Source organism: Manihot esculenta, chromosome 15, assembly GCF_001659605.2.
Source record: "Manihot esculenta cultivar AM560-2 chromosome 15, M.esculenta_v8, whole genome shotgun sequence".
NCBI classification, from domain to species: Eukaryota; Viridiplantae; Streptophyta; class Magnoliopsida; order Malpighiales; family Euphorbiaceae; genus Manihot; species Manihot esculenta.
This window is the reverse complement of record NC_035175.2, coordinates 6,221,072-6,244,726: the sequence shown is the minus strand read 5'-3', so window position 1 is coordinate 6,244,726 and position 23,655 is coordinate 6,221,072. Positions and strand designations below refer to the sequence as shown.

The window sequence follows — 23,655 nt, the reverse complement described above, 5'->3', positions numbered from 1 at the left end:
TTTTTTTTTTCTTATCTTCTCTTCTCTTTACAGTTTTAGACTACTTCCGCTCTATATCATAAAATGAAGTGATTTGATTTCTAATTATTTATTTTACTTTTTTTATTCAGTTTATCCTATGTTTAGATAATTTTCAAAAGGAAAATCCTTTGGATAAGTAGAAAATAAAAGTTAATTAAATGAAAATGGCAATAAATATAAAAGGAGTTCATGTAATTTTACAAAAATGTCACTTTTTTCTCAATTTCATTCAGAACTAATAATTTTATAAAGAAAAAATTCAAATAAATTTCTATAAAATTATATATGATTTTAATTTATTTTAAAATTAAAAATTTAAGTTAAAAAATTACAATTTTTATTTAAAATTATAACAATAAAAAATCCATTAAATTGAATTATCACAAAATATTTGACTTCAAATGAGAAGAATTCATCTTCCGATTGTATAAAACATAATTAAGAAAAATAAAATTTTATATTTTTATTAATCTTCTTTAATCAAATAAAATAAATTGTCACATCAAATCTACTTTATTTTCTTTCCTCCATCATTCCACCAATTGAAACGAGTTCTTTCAAGATAACTAGAAATCAATGATAAAAAAAAGCATGTAGGAGAGAGAAGAAAAAGAAATGGTCAAAAAATCCATCCACCACGAATGGAGGACAAGTTCCGAACAACTTTGAAAATTGACATTTATCAAACAAAGAAATAAAGCGGGACTTCAAGTGGTAGCCAATATCTCCTTCACCCTCTGGTCTTGTGGGCCTAGACATCCCATCCACACTCACATTGCTCCCTGTTCTTGTCACTGTTGCACCTCATTTCTCGACAGCCTCGACTACATGAATTTCATATCAACTTTATCTCATTATCTTTTTTTTTTTTGTTTGTTTTTTCCTTTTTAAATGGACATTTTATTAGGTTTTTGGACCTTCTCAACTTGTGTAATTGTTCATTGAACACTCCCTTGCTTTCTCAATATTATTTGATGTGATTGCTAATATATGTTTTGGTTGTTTGTAACAAAACCAACCCCACATATTAAATTTCATTCAATTTTTTAATCTAAATTAAGGAAAAAAAAATATCTTCTAAAGCTGTGAATTGAAAACAAGAAATCAAATCAAAGATGCCTAAAAAGTCATCACAATACAGGGAAATTTTGAACTCCCTAAAAAAAGCATGAATATCTTAGCATATGTAGCTAGCATAAGAAATGTACTACTACCAAAACCACATGGAGTGACGCAAGTGGACTTGTTTTCACCAATATTTTATACTAAACTCCAGTGGGGTTTTGTTTTCTGTCAACCATACACTCCATTTCTATGTCCATTGCGTGCTGCCACAAAAACCACATTTTTAACACCTTTATTCAACACCTCCTATCCTCCTCACACGTTTACTCCCCCAGGCCCTATGGTTTACATTTATCCCACCCACCGACTGGCTATAACCACATGCCATTTATATGCATTGATTTCTATATTCAAATATAGAAACTATGTATTATACCATTCCATATGTGACGAGCAAGGCCATGTTTGCCAAAGCCAAACCATTCAAAGCATCTTGTGGTACAAGTGATAGTAGCGTTTAATTATTGGCGCCTTTGCCTCCGTCTTTGTCACGGTCTGTATCGTGCTACCAAAAAATTTCCCCAATTAGGTTGTCAATCCCATGCCATAATCTTTACAACTCCTTCAGAATATGCACTCTCATGATTTCTACACGCCCACAAAATTACAGTCGACAAATTAAACCCAAGTCCAAAATTCACTATAAATACACTCAGCCTCTCAAATTTCAGATAATAAAATCCGAGAGTATTGCAAGACATGCAAATCGCATTATTATCTCATAATTTTGGAGATCTTAATTGTTTTAGAAGATAAACCAAGAAATTCAGTATTATAAAAATGTACTAGAACGCATTCACCCAATATCAACCAGACACACTATCATTTACACACACGATGGAAGTGTACTAATAAAAGGGAAAAAATCAACAAAAAAATTAGTTGGATTAGCATATAGTAATAGCAACTAAGTACTAATAATACCGGCATTAACTCATCATGAAATTGTATGGTTATCAAATGCGGAAGGAAGGAGTTAAGTTGGATTGAAATCAACGGCTGTGATCTCTGCTCAATCTGCTAATCCCAAGAATCGTTGCAGACGCGCTTTCTCTGTTGGATACCATTTCACTTTGGAGTCTCCTGAGGGAGTCAATGATGGCGGTTGATCTTGACTCTGCTTGACCATGATCATGATCATGATCATGATCATGATTATCTTCTACTTCAACATCTACACCTCCACCGCTTGTTCTTGCTTGCTTCGATGGTCTAAATGAAGCTATTGAATCCCCTTCATCGTTGCTTAGTCTTCCACAGCCCATATGACAAGAGGAACATCCATGCTCGTTCTGCATTCGTTCGATTCATTGCAATTATTAAAAATTGAAAAAATTAACAAAAAAAAATGAACAAATTATTAAAAATTTATATCCTATATCCACCAACTCCTCAGAAAAAAGGTATTTCAAGAACAGCAAAATGGAAAACGAGAAATCACATAGCGAAAAATAACAAACACATACATCAAAGTCAATATCGTCAATATCAGCACTATGCTCTCGCATCCGCTTCAACGCCGCCGCACTCGCTCCCGAATATCTACTCGAAATATCATATTCGCTGCTCGAAGAACTAGCCACCGGAGGTGAAGGCGATATAACCGACCACGGCACCACCTGATTTTCCCCATCCTCACCCTCCCCCCCCTCCTCCTCCTCTTCTTCTTCGTCGTCTTCTTCGTCGTCTTCTTCTTCGTCTTCTTCTTCGTCTTCATCTTCTTCTTCATCATAATCATAATTATTACTATCGTCCAATTCATCTAACTGTTCGTTTCCGTGGGTCTCGTCCCGATCCTGACCGACTTCAACTTTCTTTCCGTTGTGCAAAGAAAAACAAGATTCACAGATGGAAACGGTGGGCCCAAGCTTAGGACCAGAGGCTTTCCACGGCGTCGGAGATTGACAAACTTGGCAAAGAAGGTTTCTGCAATGCTTGGCCACAAGAAAATTAGCACAGTGAACCTTCTCATCGCAGTCCCAACACAAGCTAGCTTGATCAGATTCGCAATACATTCTCGCAGCGCCACCACACAACTCGCACCCTCTCATGTCTCTCTTACAGTTCTCTCTCTCTCTCTCTTTTTTTTTTTTTTCCCTTCTTTAGGGTTTCGAGTTTCGGTTTCAGAAGATGAATAGGAAGGATGATGAAAATCGCCGGAATTTATAGAAATCAAGCTAATATGTCGCATTTAATTACGTGGCATTTTTTATGCTACGAACGGTGGGCTTTCAGTGGAGGGCTTTTTGGGAATTCTCTGTTACTGTAAATAAATTAATAAATAAATAAAAATCTTGCCAGCTGCCTGCTTTGAGCCTTTCCTCTGCTTTACTTTCTTCGAAACGACTGTGCTTTGAAGAGTTCGAACTTCCCTACGCTAGAGACTATTTTATATATATCAATATTCCACTTGATACCTGCCACTTCCCTTCCGTCTGAAATTTGTGAGTGTTCATACGTGTACATTGTCGCAGTAGATAAAAGCTCTGCCCATCCATTATCTGAGGTGTTAAATATGCTGCGGTTATTTTGGAGCCACGTGGCGCACGAATTATGGAAGCGATTGCATGCAGACGGCAGACTGTCAATGAACATGAAATGGCAAGTTATTTATTAAATAAATAATTAATTATAATCTCAATTCCATTGTCAAATTTCTCATTCAGCAGCATTTACTTTGTGGATTAAAAAAAAATAATTATCATAATCAGAAGGATAGAGAGGTCGAAGTGATGATGTGTCGCACAGCTGTTGGGCTGCAGATTCCGAGCTATCCCACGTGTACAAATTTGGTCCACAACTGCAGCTAGCCCATGTGATTATCGCATGACTTCCATTCTCCGCTATTACGTGCCATGCGGGACCCCCTTGTATGTTACCCATGCTTTTGCTTCCCCATCAAAGCTCAAGGTCCCTTAGATCATCATTATTGAGATTACAATTAATATGTTTTTTCTTTTACATAATGTAAACATATCGCATTTTTTATGGCCAAAGAGATAATACAAAATAAAAGAGGGTTAATTCAGCCCATAAATCTAAACAATAAATTAATTTAACCATAATTTAGCCCATATTATCACCCATAATTTAAAAATATAAATTAATACCCGCAATTGAATATAATCGTATTTTTTCTCCCCTTATTGTCTATTTTGTAATGGTGTGAGGTTTGATTATTAAGGTATATGGTAACTTATTTTATTCGTTGAATAAAAAAAAAGCAGAGGGGCCAGTAAAAAAAAAAAGGAAAGTATGGGCCGGAAGATTCTATAGGGCGTGGGGCAACCCGCAACCATCACCCTGTCCGATGATGATGATGCCATTTGGATAATAATAATATATTTAATTAATAATGATATAAAATAGAGAGAGCAGGATGAGGTGGAAGGGGGTCACGTGAAATGTCCTAGGTGGCAAATGGAGGTGGAGGGAAATCTAGGTTGTTTTTATGGATAACTGGAGGCGGTGGTGTGCGGGACTTGGGAGGAAGAGACGGAAAGAAATATTTAGAAAAAAAAAAAACAAAGGTTCGTCGTATCAGGACTCGTGTGCTGAGAAGAGTATGGAATTGAATAAAGGACAAATGGAGATAGATAAAGTGACAACGACGGATGGTTCACAGTGATGTTTGCTGTGAGGCCCACACCTAGCTAGTACGCCTATTTCATTAGCGATACGTGTCCGTTGAACTCTTAGCTGTCTGTAGGGGAGGAATAATGAAGACAAGTTCAAATCCATTTTTATATATATTTTTTTCCTGAAATAAAATAAATTCATTTTAGTATTTACGATCAAATAGACCGTAAACTCTGCAGAAATAACAATTAAAGATGTTGTCATCCATATTTTTTGGTTATATTTTTGAATTTACAATAAAAAAAATTTATCTGATTTTAATTGCTATTTTTGTCAAGGAATAAATTTTAAAATCATCACTTTACTCTCACCTCATCTTGAATAATTGGATAGAATAACTTTATGCAGCTCCATTATGTTATAGCACTACTCATAATTTCTTCTTATTTTTTTAAAGAGAGAGAAAACATTCTACGGATATATAAAGAGAGGGGACTGTAGACAATAGATGGCCCATTGTTCAGAGGGATAGGGTGGGTTAAAAGTCCAGAACCGCCGCTCTGGGCATGTGAATAAGGACTCGTAATAATTAAGTTAGGTCCAGCAACAGGGAGGAACCCTAATTTAAAATGAGGGTGGGATGAATATCAAATATTGAATATAGATTTATGTAAATTCGATTCACATAAGTTTTTTTTAATAAATAAATAACTTATTTATCATTTAAAATTTATTCATTTAAATTAATAATACTAATTATTGACCTTAATTTTCAAAAAAAATTATAATAATTTATCTAAAATATCTTTTCTATAGTTATAATTTTTTCTTATATTGGTATTAAATAACTTAAAAATTAGAAAAAGTGTATATGACAATAAAAATTAATATTATTTTAAATTTTTTAAAATGGCAAATAATTTGGAAAAAAAGTTTTTTAAAATAATTATTATAACACTGAGGTAGTATTAATTTTGAATTGATTTAAAATTAAGTTTTAATTGATATATTTTTAAAAACAAAAAGCTCTCTTAATCCATTCTGGACATTTTTATTGTAGATGGGCTCAATTTATTTCTCAATTCTCACATACCAAAGGAAGGTCGCTCCCCACCCGGAGGAGCAGGAGACGACCACCATACGCGGCAAAAGAGAATGAGGACTGAGTCTCAAAAAAAATAAAAAAATCCAGAACGTTTTCTCTCTCTAGTTAGCGTCTTGATTGGAAGATGTCGAATGCTACAATGCTATAATAGGAAAAGTTATTTAATCGATAAGACTCTCCTAACATCAAGTCTCAAACAAAAGAGATTGTAGGCACTATTGGGAAATTACAACTCTTTTTGCAATTGGGCATATATATTCTTTCCATTTATGAGATTGTATATATATGGGAAGGTAGATAGCTAGGGTTCGGGTTTATGGTGCGTGAAAACGATGAACGTGGAATCAAATATGTTATACCACATCATGCTATAACGTATTAGCAACATTAGTATACTGCTGCTGGACATGACCTGCTACAGATTTGGATCAAAACTAATCATTCCCGTCAAAATTAAATAGAATATTGAATTTAATCCCCTTAATTTTTGGAAAAAATTGACCATAAATTCAATATAACATTCTGGTTAAAATTACTTGCTTTCTAAATAATTTTGCAAGTTCCAGAAAGAAAATAAGAAGCATTGCATTCATGTCTGCTATACTGTTTATAAAAGAACTGGCGAAAAGGGGAAAAAATCCTTTAAATGGTAAGACTAATTGCATTAAAGCTAGAAGAAACAACGATGATCCAGTCTTGTAAAGCTTATCCCTTTTGGATAGAACCTAACTTTTACAAGTGAAGGGAGGAAGGAGAAAGGTGTTATTTTGTACCCACCTTAATAATGAGGTAGTTTCCTAGAAAGTGCATGCTCACACTTAAAAAGCAAAATAATAAATTTTCCTGGAAGACGGAAAAGGCTCAGCTTAACTTCATTTACAACATAGGCAAAAAACAAAACGACTTCGTTGCTATATGTTCAGAATCCTGACACTAGCTGGTAGTTCGCGATGACCCATGTAGACATTCATCTGATACTTCAGAAGATGATGTTATAAATATCTCTTTACTACAGTTAGCTAACCAAATTAGGTAATGTCTTGAAGAATTGCAAGTTAAATTATTTTCAAAACATGGCATTACACTAATACCTGCGAATACATAAGAAACACATAACTTCTTACACAGGAAAATAACAGGAATAGAAGATAATTAATTTAGATATGGCTAACACATTTTTACATCAAATTCATAATCCATGCATTGTGCGGGTCCAACCATCATCCCTGGACTCAGTCTAAACATGAGAATGCAAAACTCCATCTGATTTATAGCTCCATCTCCATCCAAATCACCTTCCATCAACATGCACACAAGTTCATCATCCCTCATGTCCTGCAACCCCAACAAAATGCTGTTTCTCTTCAAGCTTTCAAACGTAATCAATCCCTTCTCACCATCCATTAGCAAACGAAATCCATTACATAATTCCATCATAAATCCTTCAGTTCCCAACTGCTCCATCATAGATGGAAAATAGTCCTCGAATTCAACCGCTTGATCTAATGCCATTAACGTTAGCAAAGCAAAAAGAAAATTATAAATTAACCAGAAGAAGAGAGAATGTTTTTGGAAGTGAAAAATGGAAGCTTGAGAGCGACGTAAGCAAAGATGGAAGGTTGAAATTTGAAGAAAGGAGGGGGGATTATATAAGAGGAAGAAGGAGAGCAAGACAGAAACTGCTCTTCCAGGAAAGGGCGGCCATTGAAACCGAACCCAACTAGGAAACAAAAAAAGAAAGGAGAGAGTATAAAATTTTAGTGTTAGTTGTGAGCTTCCTGTAGGTGTCTTTTTTGCTTGATCACCCTTCTTCCTGGAAGCTGCATTGGATCCCAAGATCTTTCTGTAGCTGTAAGTTTTAAATTAAAAGTAAAAGCGTTTGCTTCATTTGCACACAAAATGATGAATATTAATTTCTTAACACGTGCACAACATGTTGCTTCATTAATTATTGCAACAACCTTGATAAAGAAATACCAAACTTTTTATTTTTACTATTGAGTTTTAGATTGAAGAAAACAATATTGACATATAAAATCGATCCAAATAGGCATAGATAAAACTGTGCATGTGCCGTTAACGGCGGCCAAAACTCATCATGGAGATGTAGGGTCCCGCATGTATGCATGCATGCATATATATGTTCACATACATGTACGGTGGACGAATGATCATAATTCCTAAACATTCCAAAATGTGAAGCAGTAGCAAGAAAACTGTGCTGTGTTGCTGTAACAAGGTGGGATTGTTATTACTGGTTTGGGCTACGGCCTAATGTCCTCGAGAGTCCGGCTTATGTACCTTCCGGACGGTGAAGTGTTGAAGTTGAATTTCAACTTCATTTAAATCTCAATTTTGAAATTTTATTTAAAAATTTTCTAGAACGAGTGAAATTAGAGATTTCATTAAAAAATAAAATTGGATTCTTATTCAAATTTATGGATCGCGCGCCGCCACTGCTAATAATATATATATATATTTGAATTTTAGGTTGATTAAGAGGTGTGTAATTTGAAATGGAGGGGAGGAAATGATGGTGATGCAGTGAAGAAACAGTTTTATTATTTGTCAGTTTTTGTTTGATAGCTCCAACGTAATGGAAATTTCACTGCAATTTCCTTACTCATCCTTTGTGTACACATGTTTTTAATTAGACGGAAATTGTTGCAGTATTATAATACCAAGCCAACAAGTAGTGATTGTCGATTATAGGTTCATGTGATAATTCATTGACTAATGGTATCTTCTCTGTTGAAGAAGCAACTCTTATTCAGCAAATTCCCTTGAGCTTTCGAAATCACGAGGATGTGTGGATGTGGTATTTTGAGACCAAAGGTGTTTATACAGTCAAATCAGGTTATCAATTTCAGTATAATCAGTTATAACATGAACAAAGCTCAAATATGGAAGTTTATTTGGAGTTTAAGTCTACCACCTAAGGTAATCAACTTTTCTTGGCGAGCCTGTTGTGAGGTTTTGGTTCAAAGGCATGTGGAAACAACTAGCTAGGCTGTATCCAATCTGATTGCTTAATATTAGCATTAAACAATATTATGATTTTTTAATAATAATTATGTAATTTTCATGTTAAATTTGATATTTCATTGTATTTATTAAATGTTTTCTTTTGTAATTGTGAATGATTTATTAAATTTAAATTATTTGTTTTTTTTATCTTTTAACTTAAATTATTAATTTTTTTTATCAATCAGGTCCAACATTTGAAAATATAAAGTCAGTGTAGGATAAAGAGTATAATGATACTGGGTATCATTAGCATTGATTAGTCACAATTACTCATATAAATTTGTATTAAAAATAAATTAAAATCTATCATGCGAAACACTCCTTTCAAATTTACAATAAATTCTCCATCATTTCCATCATAGAAAAGTCTCAGAGGAGAAAACATTTTATCATGATCATGAAAGCGAAGACAGCATCCGATATATATCATCATCTCTGCCGGTGCGATCTTTGAGTTAGGCTTCATTATAAATCTGAAGTATTTAAAAAAAAAAATATATATATATATATATATTTATTTATCTTTATATTCAACACTTTAAAATTTAAATAATAAAATTATTAAATTAAATTTTAAAAATTAATAATAAATTATAATATAATTTTTAAAATTTTATATTATTAAAAAAACATACAATCCTTTAATTTAAATTTTATATTAAAATTAAATATATCTTATATTTTGTTATGTATAATATTAAATATATTATTTATTATAAATAAATTGATATTATATAAAATATCACATATAAATAATATATATTAAAATATTTTATTGAATATTTATACTCAATATTATAAATTATGTGTATACTTTTTATATTTGAAAAATTTTAAATCTGATTAATAATATTTAAATAAAATAAAATGTTATATATTTTAAATACTAAAATTTTATTTATGTAATTTAATTTTTTATTAATAATTTATAATATTATATAAAAATAGAGTGAATAATGAAATTAATAAAAAATAGTATTGTTATACTAAAAATATATATTTAAAAATTATTTTATTAGCTAAATAAAATTTTAAAATTATATTATAATTTATTTTTTTTAATTTAATTTAATTCTCTCATGATAAATTAAAAATATTTAACTTTAATATATAAAATTTAAAGTATTAAATACTATTTTAAATTATTGTAAATATTTAACTTTTTTAATACATAAATTTAAAATACAAATACGTAAATATTTTCATTAAAAAATTATATATGAAACTCATAAATTTATAATTTTGAGCTTCTGTTGATAAAATTTTTTCTTAGGCTTCTTCACAACGGGATCCGTTTACTTTGGGCCCAATACATGAATCTGATAGTGTACTTTTCGGTTTGTTGTGGCGAATTTGATGGTTGTAATAAATTTAAAGTCTATTGGGGTCGGTGGATTTGTTGGGTTTGCCATGTTTTGGGTCCAGAGAAATTGCGAGGTCGAATGGGAAATAGGAGTTCGTTAGGGAGAGAAACTAACCCTTTGTTTGGGAGAATATTTTTTAAAATTATAAAATTTATTTTAAGATTTTAAAATTTTGAAATTATATTTAGAAGAGATTGTGAGTTTTTAAAATAAGATTTTTAGAGATTTTTTAAGCCATTAAATTAGGTCTTTCTCTTTTCAAATAATAAAAATTTTAAAATAACTTTTACTAATCATTTAATCCTACGATTAAGACAATCAAGGGTAAAAAAATGTAACAAATCCTTAAATTTTGAGCAAATTAAGATTTGATTTATTTCATTTAAAAATTATAAAATTTAAATAATTCTTCAACAATATTAAAACTCTAATAAAAATTTTAAGAATAAAGTTTTTAAATATTATATTGAATTTGTTTACTCAATTTTAATTAAAATATATCATTATATTAATGATACTTTTGAGCTAAAACTAAAATCAGAACAAACAAAATAAAGAAAATTCATTCACCAGCCAATATATCAATACTTTTTCACTTCGGTTAAAAAAAATTTTTTTGAACAGCAAAATTAATTTTTAAGGTTGTGTTTGAATTGAATTTATATATGGTAAAAATTTATATAAATTGAGTTTATATAAATTTGCAATGTAAAATAATAGTAAAATTTATATTATAAATTTATATAATTTTAATTTAAATAAAAAATTTTTAAATAAATTTATGTATGAGTATTTATATGATGAAATTTCGAACAAATCTGAGAAAGTTGTTTGTGTTAAAATGTTATATGACATTTGTTAATATCCATTCAATGAAATTATTAATTAATATTTAGAATCTATCATTCGAAACACTCCTTTCAAATTTACAAGAAATTCTCCATCATTACCATGATAGAAAAGTCTCAGAGGAGAAAACATTTTATCATTATGATGAAAGCGAAGACAGCATCCGATATATATCATCATCTCTGCCTGTGCAATCTTTGAATTAGGCGCAATCTTTGAATTAGGCTTCATTATGAATTAGGCTTCATTATGAGGTGAGCAATACATAATTATAATAGATTAATAGATTATATAATCATAAACTAATTAATTGATAAAAAATTATTAGAAATTATTTTAACAAGATATTGTAATCTATATATATACCCGCTTATTTCAATAGAAAAATATATTGAAATTACTCAATAATTTTTTATTTTATTACATGGTATTAGAGCTATTTTCGTAAAAAAAATTTTTTTTTCTCATTAAGTTTTAAATTTTTTGAGACTTAAGCCTCCTGTTATTTTGTATTAACCATTTAGGATAATATTTATCTCTCACTATCCACTTAAGGAGAAGAAATTGCCTTACAGCTCTCTTGTTAGATCTATAGTTCATTTGTTGTTTGAGTATAAGGTGAAGGCATTTTTTTTTTATACTGTTCATTGGGTTAGGTTTTGTTGTCTTCCTTTAATTCCTTTGAAGATAAAGCACTGTAGAGTTTTGGTTAAAGAGTATAGAGCTTTGATTGAAATGAGTTTTGACAATAAGACCCATATTATTAAAATTATCCCAACGTCTTCGGTAACGGCTAAAATAGATAAAACATATCTTATTTCATCTTCATATAAATGGGTCATTGATTCTGGTGCCACGGATCACATGACAGGTAATTCTCATATTTTTACTAGTTTTCGATCTCATAAAGCACATTCTCCTATTATTATAGCTGATGAGTCAACCTATAATGTTGAGGGTTCTGAGACTGTTAAACCTACTCCTTCTATTACCCTATCATCCGTACTAAGTTTACCTAATCTTGCCTTTAATTTAACCTCTGTGAGTAAACTTATCAAAGACCTAAATTGTTGTGTTTTTTTTCCCTGATCATTGTCTCATTCAGGATCCTGTGACGAAATAGATTATTGGTAAAAAATATGTATTTGGGGCTCTCTACATTTTGGATGCATGGGTGCCTCAGCCTATTGCCTGCTCCAGTGCCGTGTCTCCGTTTGAAGCACATTGTCGATTGGGACACCCTTCTTTACCCGTTTTGAAGAAGCTATACCCTCAATTTCATGAGGTATCTTTAGTGGAATGTGAGTCATGTCATTTTACAAAACATCATTGAATCTCTTTAAGTCCTAGAGTCAATAAACGTGCTGAGTCTGCTTTTGAATTAGTTCATTCAGATGTTTGTAGCCCATGTACGATTGGATTTAAGATTGAATTTAGATATTTTAACATTTTTGTGGATGATTACTCTAGAATGACTTGGATTTATTTTATGAAGTATCGTTCAGAAGTGTTTTCTCATTTTTCTGCCTTTTGTACTGTAATCAAGACTCAATTTAATGTTCCTGTGAAAATTTTGCGGAGTGATAATGCTAAAGAATATATGTCAGAATCATTCCAGACTTATATGACTCAATAGGGTATTCTTCACCAATCGTCATGTGTTGATACACTCGCTCAAAATGAGGTAGCTAAAAGGAAGAATCGACATCTCATTGAGACTGCTAGAGCCCTGTTGTTTCAAATGCAAGTTCGTAAGCAATTTTGGACTGATGTTGTCTCTACTGCATGCTTTCTCATTAATTGCATGCCCTCCGCAGTACTAAACGGTAATACTCCCTATAATGTTCTCTTTCTTACAAAGCTATTATTTCCTCTTGAACCACGACTGTTTGGCAGTACTTGCTATGTTCGGAATGTCAGACCTCATGTGACTAAACTTGATTCTAAAGCTTTGAAGTGCCTTTTTTGGGATATTCTCGGCTTCAGAAGGGTTATCCGTGTTACTCTTCAAACCTCAACAAGTATATGGTCTCAACAAATGTAGTCTTTTCTAAGCAAGTTCCTTTTTATCCTGTTGGACAAACCTCTTCTGATCAAGAGGATGATGATGAGTGGCTCATCTATAGAATCATATCTAATGGTGGGACCTCTTCGAGTATGCCTTCTGCTGTACAATATGATGGTAACATTCCTCCTAATACTCAGCCTCCTGTTGAACCGTCAGTTGTTCAAGTTTACTCTTGGAGACCAGTACATGATGATACACATCCTGCACCAGAATCTTTTTCGCCATCAGATCCACCACTGAGTGACCATGACTTCCCCTTTAGTCTTCATAAAGGTCAACGATAGTGTAAATCTATCTATTCTATTGCTAACTTTCTATCTTATGATCACTTGTCTCCTTCTTTCACCTCCTTAATTGTCATTCTAGATGGCGTGATGCAATGTTTAAGGAGATCAAGACTCTAGATGAAAATTATACTTGGGATTTAGTTGATTTACCATCTGGCAAGAAGGCTGTGGACTGTAAATGGGTTTTTGCCATCAAAGTCAATCCAGATGGCTCCATAGCGAGGCTTAAGGCTTGTCTTGTTGCCAAAGGTTATGCCCAAACCTATAGCATTGACTATTCTGACACTTTTTTTCCAATGGCAAAAATGACCTCAGTTTGCTTGTTCATCTCCTTAGCTGCTTCTCAGCATTGGCTTTTACACCAATTAGATATTAAGAATGCATTTTTACATAGTGACCTCTAAGAGGAGGTGTATATGGAGCAACCATTAGGGTTTGTTGCTCAAGGGGAGTATGGGAAAGTCTATCATTTGAAGAAATTATTGTATGGTTTGAAGTAGAGTCCCCGTGCATGGTTTGGCAAGTTCAGTGAAGTTATTAAAAAATTTTGGGTTGAAAAAAAGCAAGTGTGACCATTCATTCTTCTATAGAAATTCAGATACTGATATTATTCTCCTTGTTGTATATGTCGATGTTGTATATATTGATGATATTGTCATTACATGGAATGATAGTACAAGGATCTATTCTCTCAGAAACTACTTGCATATGAGTTTTCATACTAAAGACTTTGGTCAACTTAAATATTTCTTAGGAGTCGAAGTCTTAAGGAGCAAAAAGGAAATTTTTTCTGTTTCAAAGAAAGTATGTCTTTGACTTATTTGCAGAAACTGGGAAGATGGGAGTTAAACCATGAAACACACCAATGATTCCTAATATATGTCTTACAAAAGATGACAGAGACCCTTATGATGATCCAGAGAGGTACAGGAGGTTGGTTGGAAAACTGAACTGTCTTTTAGTGATGACTCAGCCAGATATTGCTTTTGCAATAAGCGTTGTAAGCCAGTTCATGTCTGCACCTACGGTAAAACATTGGGCCGCTCTAGAACAAATTCTATGTTATCTAAAAGAGATTTCTGGATTTGGAATACTCTACAGAAATCATGGGCATACTGCACTTGAGTGTTTTTCTGATGCTGACTGAGCGGGATCCAAAAGTGATAGAAGGTCGACTACATACTACTTTGTATTTGTTGGAGGAAATCTAGTGTCTTGAAAAAGTAAGGAGCAAAATGTGATATCCAGATCCAGTACTGAGTCAGAATACATGGTCATGACTCAATCCACTTGTGAGATTATGTGGATAAATCATCTGCTGAAAAAAGTTGGTATGGATGTTGTGTCACCCGTGAAATTTTGGTGTGATAATCAGGTTGCTCTTCACATTGCTTCCAATCCAGTATACCATGAACGGACTAAGTATATTGAAGTTGATTGTTATTTTATTCGTGAGAAGATTCAAGAAATTTTAATATCCACCAGTTATGTGAAGATAGAAGAGCAACTGGGTGATCTATTCACCAAACCTTTAAATTGACTTCGAACATAATATTTTTATAATAAGTTGGGCATGATAAATATCTATAATCTAACTTGAGGGGAGTGTTTGAGGGGAGTGTTAGAGTGTGAACATAATCTATACATAATTATAAAAGATTACGTAATTATAGGCTAATTGATTGATAAAGAATTATTACGAGTTGCTTTAATAATGCCTTGTAATCTGTATATATACTCACTTATTTCAACAGAAAAATATACTGAAATTATTCAATTATTTTTTATTTTGTTATAAAATTCAAGGAGGTATTGAAAAAAAATATTTATATTTAATATTTTAAAATTTAAATAATAAAATTAAATTTTTTAAATTTATTTAATTATAATAAAAATAATAAATTAAATTAAAAAAATTAATAATAAATTATAATATAATTTTTAAAATTTATATTATTAATAAAATATACAATTTTTAATTTAAATTTTATATTAAAATTAAATATATTTTATATATTACGTATAATATTAAATATATATTTATTATAAATAAATTGATATTATATAAAATATCACATATAAATAATATATATTAAAATATTTTATTATATATTTATATTTAATATTATAAATTATGTATATATTTTTTATATTTAAAAAACTTTAATATAAATAAAATAAAATAATATATATTTTAAATGGTAAAATTTTGTTTACGTAATTTAATTTTTTATTAATAATTTATAATATTATATAAAAGTAAAAATAAAGAGTGAATGATGAAATTAATAAAAAAATAGTATTGTTGTAATAAAAATATATATTTAAAAATTATTTATTAGTTAAATTAAATTTTAAAATTATATTATAATTTAATATTAATTTTTTTAAATTCAATTTAATTCTTTTATGATAAATTTAAAAATTTTAATTTTAATATTTAAAATTTAAAGTATTATATATTATTTTAAATTATCATAAATATTTAAATTTTTTAGTATTTAAATTTAAAATATAAATATGTAAATTATATTCAGAAGAGATTGTGAATTTTTAAAATAAGATTTTTAGAGATTTTTTAAGCCATTAAATTAGGTCTTTCTCTTCGTTTCAAATAATAAATTTTTTAAAATAACTTTTACTAATCATCTAATCCTAGGATTAAGACAATCAAGGGTAAAAAAACGTAACAAATTGTTAAATTTTGAGCAAATTGAGATTTGATTTATTTCATTTAAAAATTATAAAATTTAAAATAATTCTTCAACAATATTAAAACTCTAGTATAACATTTAAAAATTTTAAGAATAAAATTTTTAAATATTATATTGAATTTGTTTACTCAATTTTAATTAAAATATATTATTATACTAATGAAAAAAAAAAGTACTTTTGAGCTAAAACTAAAATCAGAACAAACAAAATAAAGAAAATTCATTCACGAGCCAATATATCAATACTTTTTTTCTTCAGTTAAAAAAAATTATTATTGCAAATTTTTTAAACAGTAAAATTAATTTTTAAGGGTGTGTTTGAATTTAATTTATATTAACACAAATAATAATACTTACAGAATTAATCTGGTTGTAAGTGTATATGAATAAATATGAGAAATATCAGATTTCATTCCTCTTATTCTCGATCTCCATTTTAAAAAGTTTACGTGAATTTAATTTTATATATTTATATTATAAATTTATATGAATTCAATTTAAATAAAAAAATTAAAAAAATTTATGTAAAGTTTATGTTATGGATATAAAATTGATAAAGAATAGTTATATTTAACGAAATTTCACAAAATTTAAAAGTCTAATATTCAATTATTAGCGTACCCTTTTAGAAGGGATGGCAAAGGCATAAAAAAAATCTCCTTCTTTGTTTAGATTTGAGTCCTCTCTCTCCATTAAAAAAAAAAAATCCAATTATTATAAAAAGGAAAATATTTTATACAATCCTTATGATGGAGTAGTATCTTATTAATTTTAAAAATTATATTAAAAAAATTTTAAACTATTAAAAAATATATCATTTAATTTTTTATTAATTTTAAATATTAATTATTTTATTATTTAGCATATATTAATTTATTAGCTGTTATGTTTTATAAAAATATTTATAAATTAATTTTTTATATTAAAAATATTTTAAATTTTTATTGATTAAAATTAATAAAAATATTAATTAATAATTTTTTAAAAATTTTATAAATATTTAAATATATTTTTTAAAATTGGAGTGATTAATTAATGAGTTTTCAATTTTATATATGTTGAATAATATTTTTTTCATTAAAAACCGTTGAAATAAGAGTGAGCGGCAATCAAGATCCAAATAGCAACAAAGAAAATGAGGGTAGGTTTGATTGGAAATGTGAAAAGACCGAAAATGGGAATAAAAATCAAAAGTCCACACTAAGCATGTCTTCTGGTCTCCAAAGAAATGGAACCAATGATTTATTTATAAAGGTAAGAACTTGTCAAGCTTGAGAATTTGGACTCCGTCCTTATTTCAATTTTTTTTTTTTTTTTCTTCAAGTGGTCCTTATTTCAAATTGAATAGACTTGTGCCATTTTCTGCCTGTCCTTATGTCAAGTTATTTGCTTTGCTTGTCCATTTTCTGCGGTTGGCGGTCCACTCCACTTCTGCCAAATTGAAAACACTTTTACCAATTATTATTGGTCGATTTTCAATTTTCCATCGCTTAAAAAAAATAAAAAGCTTTTATTTAGTTTTATTTTTTAGGTAAATTTTAGTACTGAATTCTTTCAACTTGATTGAAGTCATGTCTTTTGTTTACCTGTGTTGCACGTTGGTGGTTGTTTATTTTATTGCTTCCATTGTTGTTGTGTGCCTCTTTCTGTACGTATTCTAGTGATCAGTCATTCTTATTGACGACTGAGACGGGTGCGTTGGTCTGATTAGTGCATTGTGGTGAAGTCGATGCATGAAAACTGCTGATTGGCTATCGGTTGTGTGTGAGTGGTCCGATTTTGATTTGATTCGTTTTATATTTAATTTCAGTTCAGTTAATTTTAGATTTAATTTTTAGTTTTGTGTGGTTTGGGCCTTTACTTTTCTGCAGCCCCTTCTGTATAGGCCAATCGGTGATGTACAAATGCAATATATGTCCAGCATTTGTCAGGGGGAAAAAAATTCAATTGCAAAATTTTCGGGCGCTCTAAACTAGGTCTTTATTCGCACTTATCAAATGACATTAGCTTTCCTCCTTGCGATTTTAATAAGACATTTTGATATACAGTTATTTGCCGTATCCATTTATATGCCTGTAGTGATGGAATAGAAAGGGCAAGGGATGATTCTAAGGAAATAGCGGGTTTTATGGTTATCGAGTTTAGTTCACGACGCTCACCAAGTGTTCGATGCATTGTTCAAACGAGGCATTGCTGGTTGTGGGTTTACTTGGTCTGACCGGCACATGTATGGTATGGTAGCGACATTTTGCGTACAGATGCAATTCGTCCACGCGCACTGTATTATATAATAATAATAACTTACCTTTCTGGAAGAAAAATATCCGAAAAAAAAAAGAGAAAAGCTTTATTTATCCATTATATGTAAATAAAATATTATATGCAATATATCAGTTTGTATTTTCTCTTTTTTCATAACTTACGTTTCTAAAGCAATGACATAAGTGCTTAATTTTTAATCCATTTTTTCTTTTCTTTATCCTCGTGTAATCGTTTAAGTTAAAAATGGTAGCTTCTTGCGGATCATAACCAGCAATTTCATCGTGTACATCCCAGACTTTAGGGCACAACCTTTCATGCTTCATGCAATTTCTGCATATTGGTGATGGGTTTTGCGATTCTTTTCTGTTCTTTTTTGTTGTCCACCATAAGAATCTTAACTGCACAAGACACTCTAACCCCAGCTCAATCCATGAGAGACGGCGAGACGCTGGTTTCAGCTGATGGGAACTTTGAACTTGGATTCTTCAGCCCAGACAATTCAAGTAGCAGAAGATACTTGGGAATTTGGTATAGGAAAATACCGATCAGGACAGTTGTGTGGGTAGCCAGCAGAGAAACTCCATTTACAAACACATCAGGAGTTCTAAAAGTAAATGAGCAAGGACTTCTGATCCTTCAGAATAGCACAAATAGTATAGTTTGGTCATCCAATACATCGAGCACTCCACAGAATCCAGTTGCCCAGCTCTTAGATTCAGGAAATCTTGTTGTCAAAGATGGTCTTGGTAGAAACGGTGAGTATATATTATGGCAGAGTTTTGATTTTCCATATGATACCTTGTTACCTGGCATGAAACTTGGATGGAACCTTGACATGGGTTTGGACATGTTTCTACAATCTTGGAAGAGCATAGATGATCCAGCTAAGGGTGATTTTAAGTGCTTGATAGATCTTCGAGGGTATCCTCAGCTTTTCATTATGAAGGGAAACATAATACAGTGCCGTAGCGGACCATGGAATGGTCTCCAGTTTACAGGGAGTCCTCAGCTGAAACCAAACCCGATATTTAATTTTATATTTGTGTCAAATAGGCATGAGATATATTATTCATACGAGCTAAAAAATAGTTCAGTTGTTTCAAGGTTAGTAATGAGTGATAAAGGGGTTCTGGAGCGGCATATTTGGGTTGATCGAACACAGAGTTGGACGCTATTCTTTGGAGTGCCAACAGATCAGTGTGACACTTACGCATTGTGTGGTCAATATGCCAGTTGCAACATCAATAACTATCCTGTATGTGCATGCTTGGAAGGGTTTGTACCCAAATCGCCCACGTCATGGAGTGCGTCAGATTGGTCAGATGGGTGTGTCCGAAGGACTCAACTCAAATGTCATAGTGGAGATGGATTTCGGAAGCACGTAGAAATGAAATTACCTGACACATCTTCTTCCTGGGTTGATAAGAGCTTAGGCCTGAAGGAATGTGAGGAAATGTGCCTAAGAAATTGTTCATGCATGGCATATGCAAATTCAGACATTAGAGGATCAGGATGTTTACTTTGGTTTGACGATCTAATTGACATGAGGGAATTCACTGAAGGTGGGCAAGACCTCTATATACGGATGGCTGCTTCAGAACTAGGTACCTTATTATTTTGTCTTTCTGGTTGCAATTTTAGCACATAAAAGCTATGACATTTTTTGTTATAATTGGCTTCCACTTGAGTTTGAACTCGGGATTTTACAGCTTTGTAAATAACTCCAGTACCACTAAGATAAATCCAAATGGTTTAGCACATAAAAGCTATGACATGGCCATTAACAACACTTTTATTGTTTCAGCTCCTACCAAGGAGAAAAAAAATTCGAATGAGAAGAGACAAGTTGCAATTGTTGTCAGCTGTCTCATCGTGGTTGGGGGATCCCTAGCATTGATATTGCTTTTGTGCATACGAAGACGAAAACGTCTGCAGCAAGGTAAACTGATATATGTACCTGCATTATATTGATTTCTATAGCAGAACTCTGCTAAATTCTATTACCAAAAGAACTTGCGCATTAGTTTTCTCTTCAAAAGGAAATTTCAGTCCTCTGGTTTTACACTGTGATCATGCACACATGCACAATCCATCTCTCCTCTCATTTCAGGAACGGTAAAACAGACTGATCCAGAAGATTATGTTGATTTTGGTGCAGAGGAAGACATTGAATTACCTTCCATTGATTTAACCACTATAAAAAACGCCACTGATAACTTTTCAAGCAACAATAAACTAGGAGAAGGTGGTTTTGGACCTGTATACAAGGTACCAATAAATATGTTGCTAAAGTAAGCCATCTTCTTATTACTAGTTGTTCCAACATCTGCAAGTGATGCTTTCCAGGGTATATTGTTGGATGGGCAAGAAATAGCAGTGAAAAGGCTTTCAGAAACATCTGGACAAGGTGGAAAAGAATTCAAAAATGAAGTTATATTGATTGCAAAGCTTCAGCATAGAAATCTGGTTAAGCTTCTTGGCTGCTGCATTCAAGGAGATGAAAGAATGTTAATCTATGAATACATGCCAAACAAAAGCTTGGATTCCTTTATTTTTGGTTTGGCATCTCTATATATGCTTTTTTGGCTTTTACATCAGCTCCTGATTTTTCACCCTTTAAGGTTTGAAGTTTAGATGGTCTAACTGTGTTCTGAAATTGATAGATCAAACAAGGAGCAAATTACTAGATTGGCATGTACGCTTCCACATCATTGGTGGAATTGCACGTGGTCTTCTTTATCTTCATCAAGATTCCAGATTGAGAATCATCCATAGAGATCTAAAAGCCAGCAATGTTTTACTAGACAGTGATATGAATCCAAAGATTTCAGACTTTGGCTTGGCCAGAACATTTGGAAAGGATCAAATTGCAGCAAATACGAAAAGGGTTGTTGGAACATAGTAAGTATACTATTTTGTTGGTGGCTTAAATTCTCCTATGTATTAAGCTTGTGTCTGAAGTGGATATGGATTCTAGTGAAGTATTTGTTCTGTTCACATTCGAAGTTTGTGAGAGCTACCACTGTCCTATTCTACCTTATTGAATCTGAAATTACTTCACCATTTGATCTCCAAAAACATAGATTGTAGGATGTTCATACTTGAAATAGAATAAATGTTGAGTACAGGCTGAACTTCGTGGTTTATTGTCTTCCCATGATTATATTCTCTCAACTAAAATGCCATATTAATGGATTTTGGATTTGTTAATTTTTCTGTAATATACACTTAGATAATGGTAACAGTTCTGTAATATTCTTTACGTTTTCTATGATATCTTGCAGTGGCTACATGTCACCTGAGTATGTAGTTGATGGGCTCTTCTCAGTAAAATCTGATGTTTTTAGCTTCGGCGTTTTAGTGCTAGAAATAATTAGTGGAAAGAGAAACAGAGGATTTTGTCATTCGGATCATGGCCTCAACCTTCTTGGACATGTAAGTAAACACAATAAATTTCCTCTTTTTCTGGCTCCATATCCAGATAATGTTCCACTGGAGGCAATACGCGCACACAGACACAAATATAGCTTTGTGAATTGAAAATCTATTAACATTCAGCTACTCTATTACTTAAAGCAGAGTCCAATTAACATATCCATAAATGTTTTAGGCATGGAGACTGTGGATGGAAGAGAGGGCCATAGAACTACTTGATCCGTTGTTAAGATGCTCTTGTTCTGTACCTCAAGTGCTACGGTGCATTCAAGTGGGTCTTTTATGTGTGCAGCGATTACCAGTAGACAGGCCAGACATGTCAGCAGTGGTTGTAATGTTGGGGAGTGAGAGTTCTCTTCCTCCGCCCAGGCAGCCCGGTTTTTATAATGAAAGAAATCCATTTGAAGCTGATTCTTCCTCAAGTAAGGAAGGCTTTTGGTCCAGGAATGAAATCACAACATCCATAGAGGCAAGATAACTTGACATCCAATTATGTTTTTCCCTCTTTTGTTTCTTTTCCTTTTTTATATATATAAAAAAAAAACCTTCATTTTTTTACTTTTTAATATTTGGGAAGAAGAGTTAGTATTGTAAAATTTGAAAATGGGAAAATTACTTTTTAGTCCCTGAGGTTTAACGTAATTAACACTTCTGTCCCTCTATTTTGGCGACCCAACACTTAAGTCCCTCACTTTCTCTTCCGTCCAAATTCGTAGTCCTTCCGTCCATTTAATCCGTTTGGTCAAAGAGTCAAAAGCGAGAGATGATAATTTTTTCCAGAAATACCCTTCTCTTAAATGTGAAATTTCTTTTTGTTTTTCTCTTTCATGTTTTTTCTAATTGCATTTCTCCAGTTGCAGAAGAAGAAGAAAGTTGCAGAAGAAGAAGAAAAGGAAAAGGAAGAAGAAGAAAGAAGAAGTGTAAATGAAAATAATTTATAAATAAAATAATTTTATTTAAATTTCTAATCATATTAAAAAAATAATTTTAACAATAAATTATAAAATTAAATTTGGCTAGCGACTCCATCTTCTACCTTGAGAAGATGCTCTCGCCGTTGCCCCTCTCACGCCGTACGCCCGATGATCGCCAAATGCTGCCGCCAGCCCGAGTTCCAGCAGTTCGTGCAACGATTGCTCCACCGTCGGCGCTACGAACCATCTCTGGCTGCCTTCATCGTCGATAGCTCACGAGAGGTTGCTTCGGTCTTCCTCAAATCGCCGATTCACACAGCAACTTCCTCCCTGGCGACGTCGAGGCTGCTAGGTTCATCCTGCTACCACTGTGTATGCCGTCCGTGCAATGTCGGTCGACAGCCCCTAAACCGGCGGATCGAGCAACGATTGCGCCTCTGTCGGCGCTGAGCCAACTCGGACCTCACCTTGTTGATGACAGCTCACGACGAAAGCCCAAACCGAGACCATCTCAATCTCGACCTCTACGAACGTGGGGACTGACGTACTCCATGTCCATGTCGCGGCCGTTGCAGTCAGGCAAGTATCACCGGGCGAGCATGCTGCAGACAGATCAGTCATGCATCCGCTAGCGATCGGCACTCATTTTCGCCTCGAGTGGTCCACAAAGAAGGAAGAGGGTTAATTTTGTCAATTCACGTGTCCCAAACGGCTATTTTGGACGGAAGGACTACGAATTTGGACGGAAGTGAAAGTGAGGGACTTAAGTGTTGGATCGCCAAAATAGAGGGACAGAAGTGTTAATTACGTTAAACCTCAGGGACTAAAAAGTAATTTTCCCTTTGAAAATCGAAAAGTTTTCATTTTTTACAATTCATGTGAACTCCAAAGCACCAGTTTTAAAA

The 23,655-nt window shown here is 32.1% G+C and overlaps 3 protein-coding genes across 4 annotated transcripts; 1 reads left to right on the top strand and 2 right to left on the bottom strand.

The window, feature by feature from the left end:
• Positions 1 to 1,899: 1,899 nt before the first annotated feature.
• On the bottom strand, positions 1,900 to 3,296 carry LOC110600714 (E3 ubiquitin-protein ligase CIP8). Its single transcript, XM_021737555.2, has 2 exons — positions 2,613 to 3,296; positions 1,900 to 2,438 (listed from the first exon to the last, which is right to left on the bottom strand). The coding sequence occupies exons 1-2, from the start codon at positions 3,195 to 3,197 to the stop codon at positions 2,139 to 2,141; spliced, it is 885 nt and encodes a 294-aa protein (XP_021593247.1). The 5' UTR covers positions 3,198 to 3,296; the 3' UTR covers positions 1,900 to 2,138.
• Positions 3,297 to 6,909: 3,613 nt separating this feature from the next.
• On the bottom strand, positions 6,910 to 7,342 carry LOC110601600 (calcium-binding protein KRP1). The gene is made up of 2 exons (XM_021738792.1): positions 7,013 to 7,342; positions 6,910 to 6,921 (listed from the first exon to the last, which is right to left on the bottom strand). The coding sequence occupies exons 1-2, from the start codon at positions 7,340 to 7,342 to the stop codon at positions 6,910 to 6,912; spliced, it is 342 nt and encodes a 113-aa protein (XP_021594484.1).
• Positions 7,343 to 17,472: 10,130 nt separating this feature from the next.
• On the top strand, positions 17,473 to 22,512 carry LOC110602253 (G-type lectin S-receptor-like serine/threonine-protein kinase At4g27290). 2 transcript variants are annotated; one of them, XM_043950969.1, is made up of 9 exons: positions 17,473 to 17,903; positions 18,011 to 18,115; positions 18,219 to 20,005; positions 20,206 to 20,340; positions 20,512 to 20,669; positions 20,748 to 20,958; positions 21,065 to 21,302; positions 21,686 to 21,836; positions 22,012 to 22,512. In XM_043950969.1, the coding sequence occupies exons 3-9, from the start codon at positions 18,745 to 18,747 to the stop codon at positions 22,312 to 22,314; spliced, it is 2,457 nt and encodes an 818-aa protein (XP_043806904.1). In that variant the 5' UTR covers positions 17,473 to 17,903; positions 18,011 to 18,115; positions 18,219 to 18,744; the 3' UTR covers positions 22,315 to 22,512. The 2 variants fall into 2 exon arrangements, with proteins under 2 accessions (XP_043806904.1, XP_021595419.1); XM_021739727.2 differs by having other exon boundaries at positions 17,477 to 20,005; positions 20,560 to 20,669.
• The last annotated feature ends 1,143 nt before the right edge of the window (positions 22,513 to 23,655 follow it).

Bases quoted from the DNA above. Each gene is read 5' to 3' on its own strand.
- LOC110602253 (XM_043950969.1), top strand. From the start codon at position 18,745: ATGGGTTTTGCGATTCTTTTCTGTTCTTTTTTGTTGTCCACCATAAGA. The intron at 20,959-21,064 runs GTTTGGCATCTC...TGAAATTGATAG, and splicing joins CTTGGATTCCTTTATTTTTG to ATCAAACAAGGAGCAAATTA. The intron at 21,303-21,685 runs GTAAGTATACTA...GATATCTTGCAG, and splicing joins AAAAGGGTTGTTGGAACATA to TGGCTACATGTCACCTGAGT.
- LOC110601600 (XM_021738792.1), bottom strand. From the start codon at position 7,342: ATGGCATTAGATCAAGCGGTTGAATTCGAGGACTATTTTCCATCTATG.
- LOC110600714 (XM_021737555.2), bottom strand. From the start codon at position 3,197: ATGAGAGGGTGCGAGTTGTGTGGTGGCGCTGCGAGAATGTATTGCGAA. The intron at 2,439-2,612 runs GTATGTGTTTGT...GAACGAATGCAG, and splicing joins TTGACGATATTGACTTTGAT to AACGAGCATGGATGTTCCTC.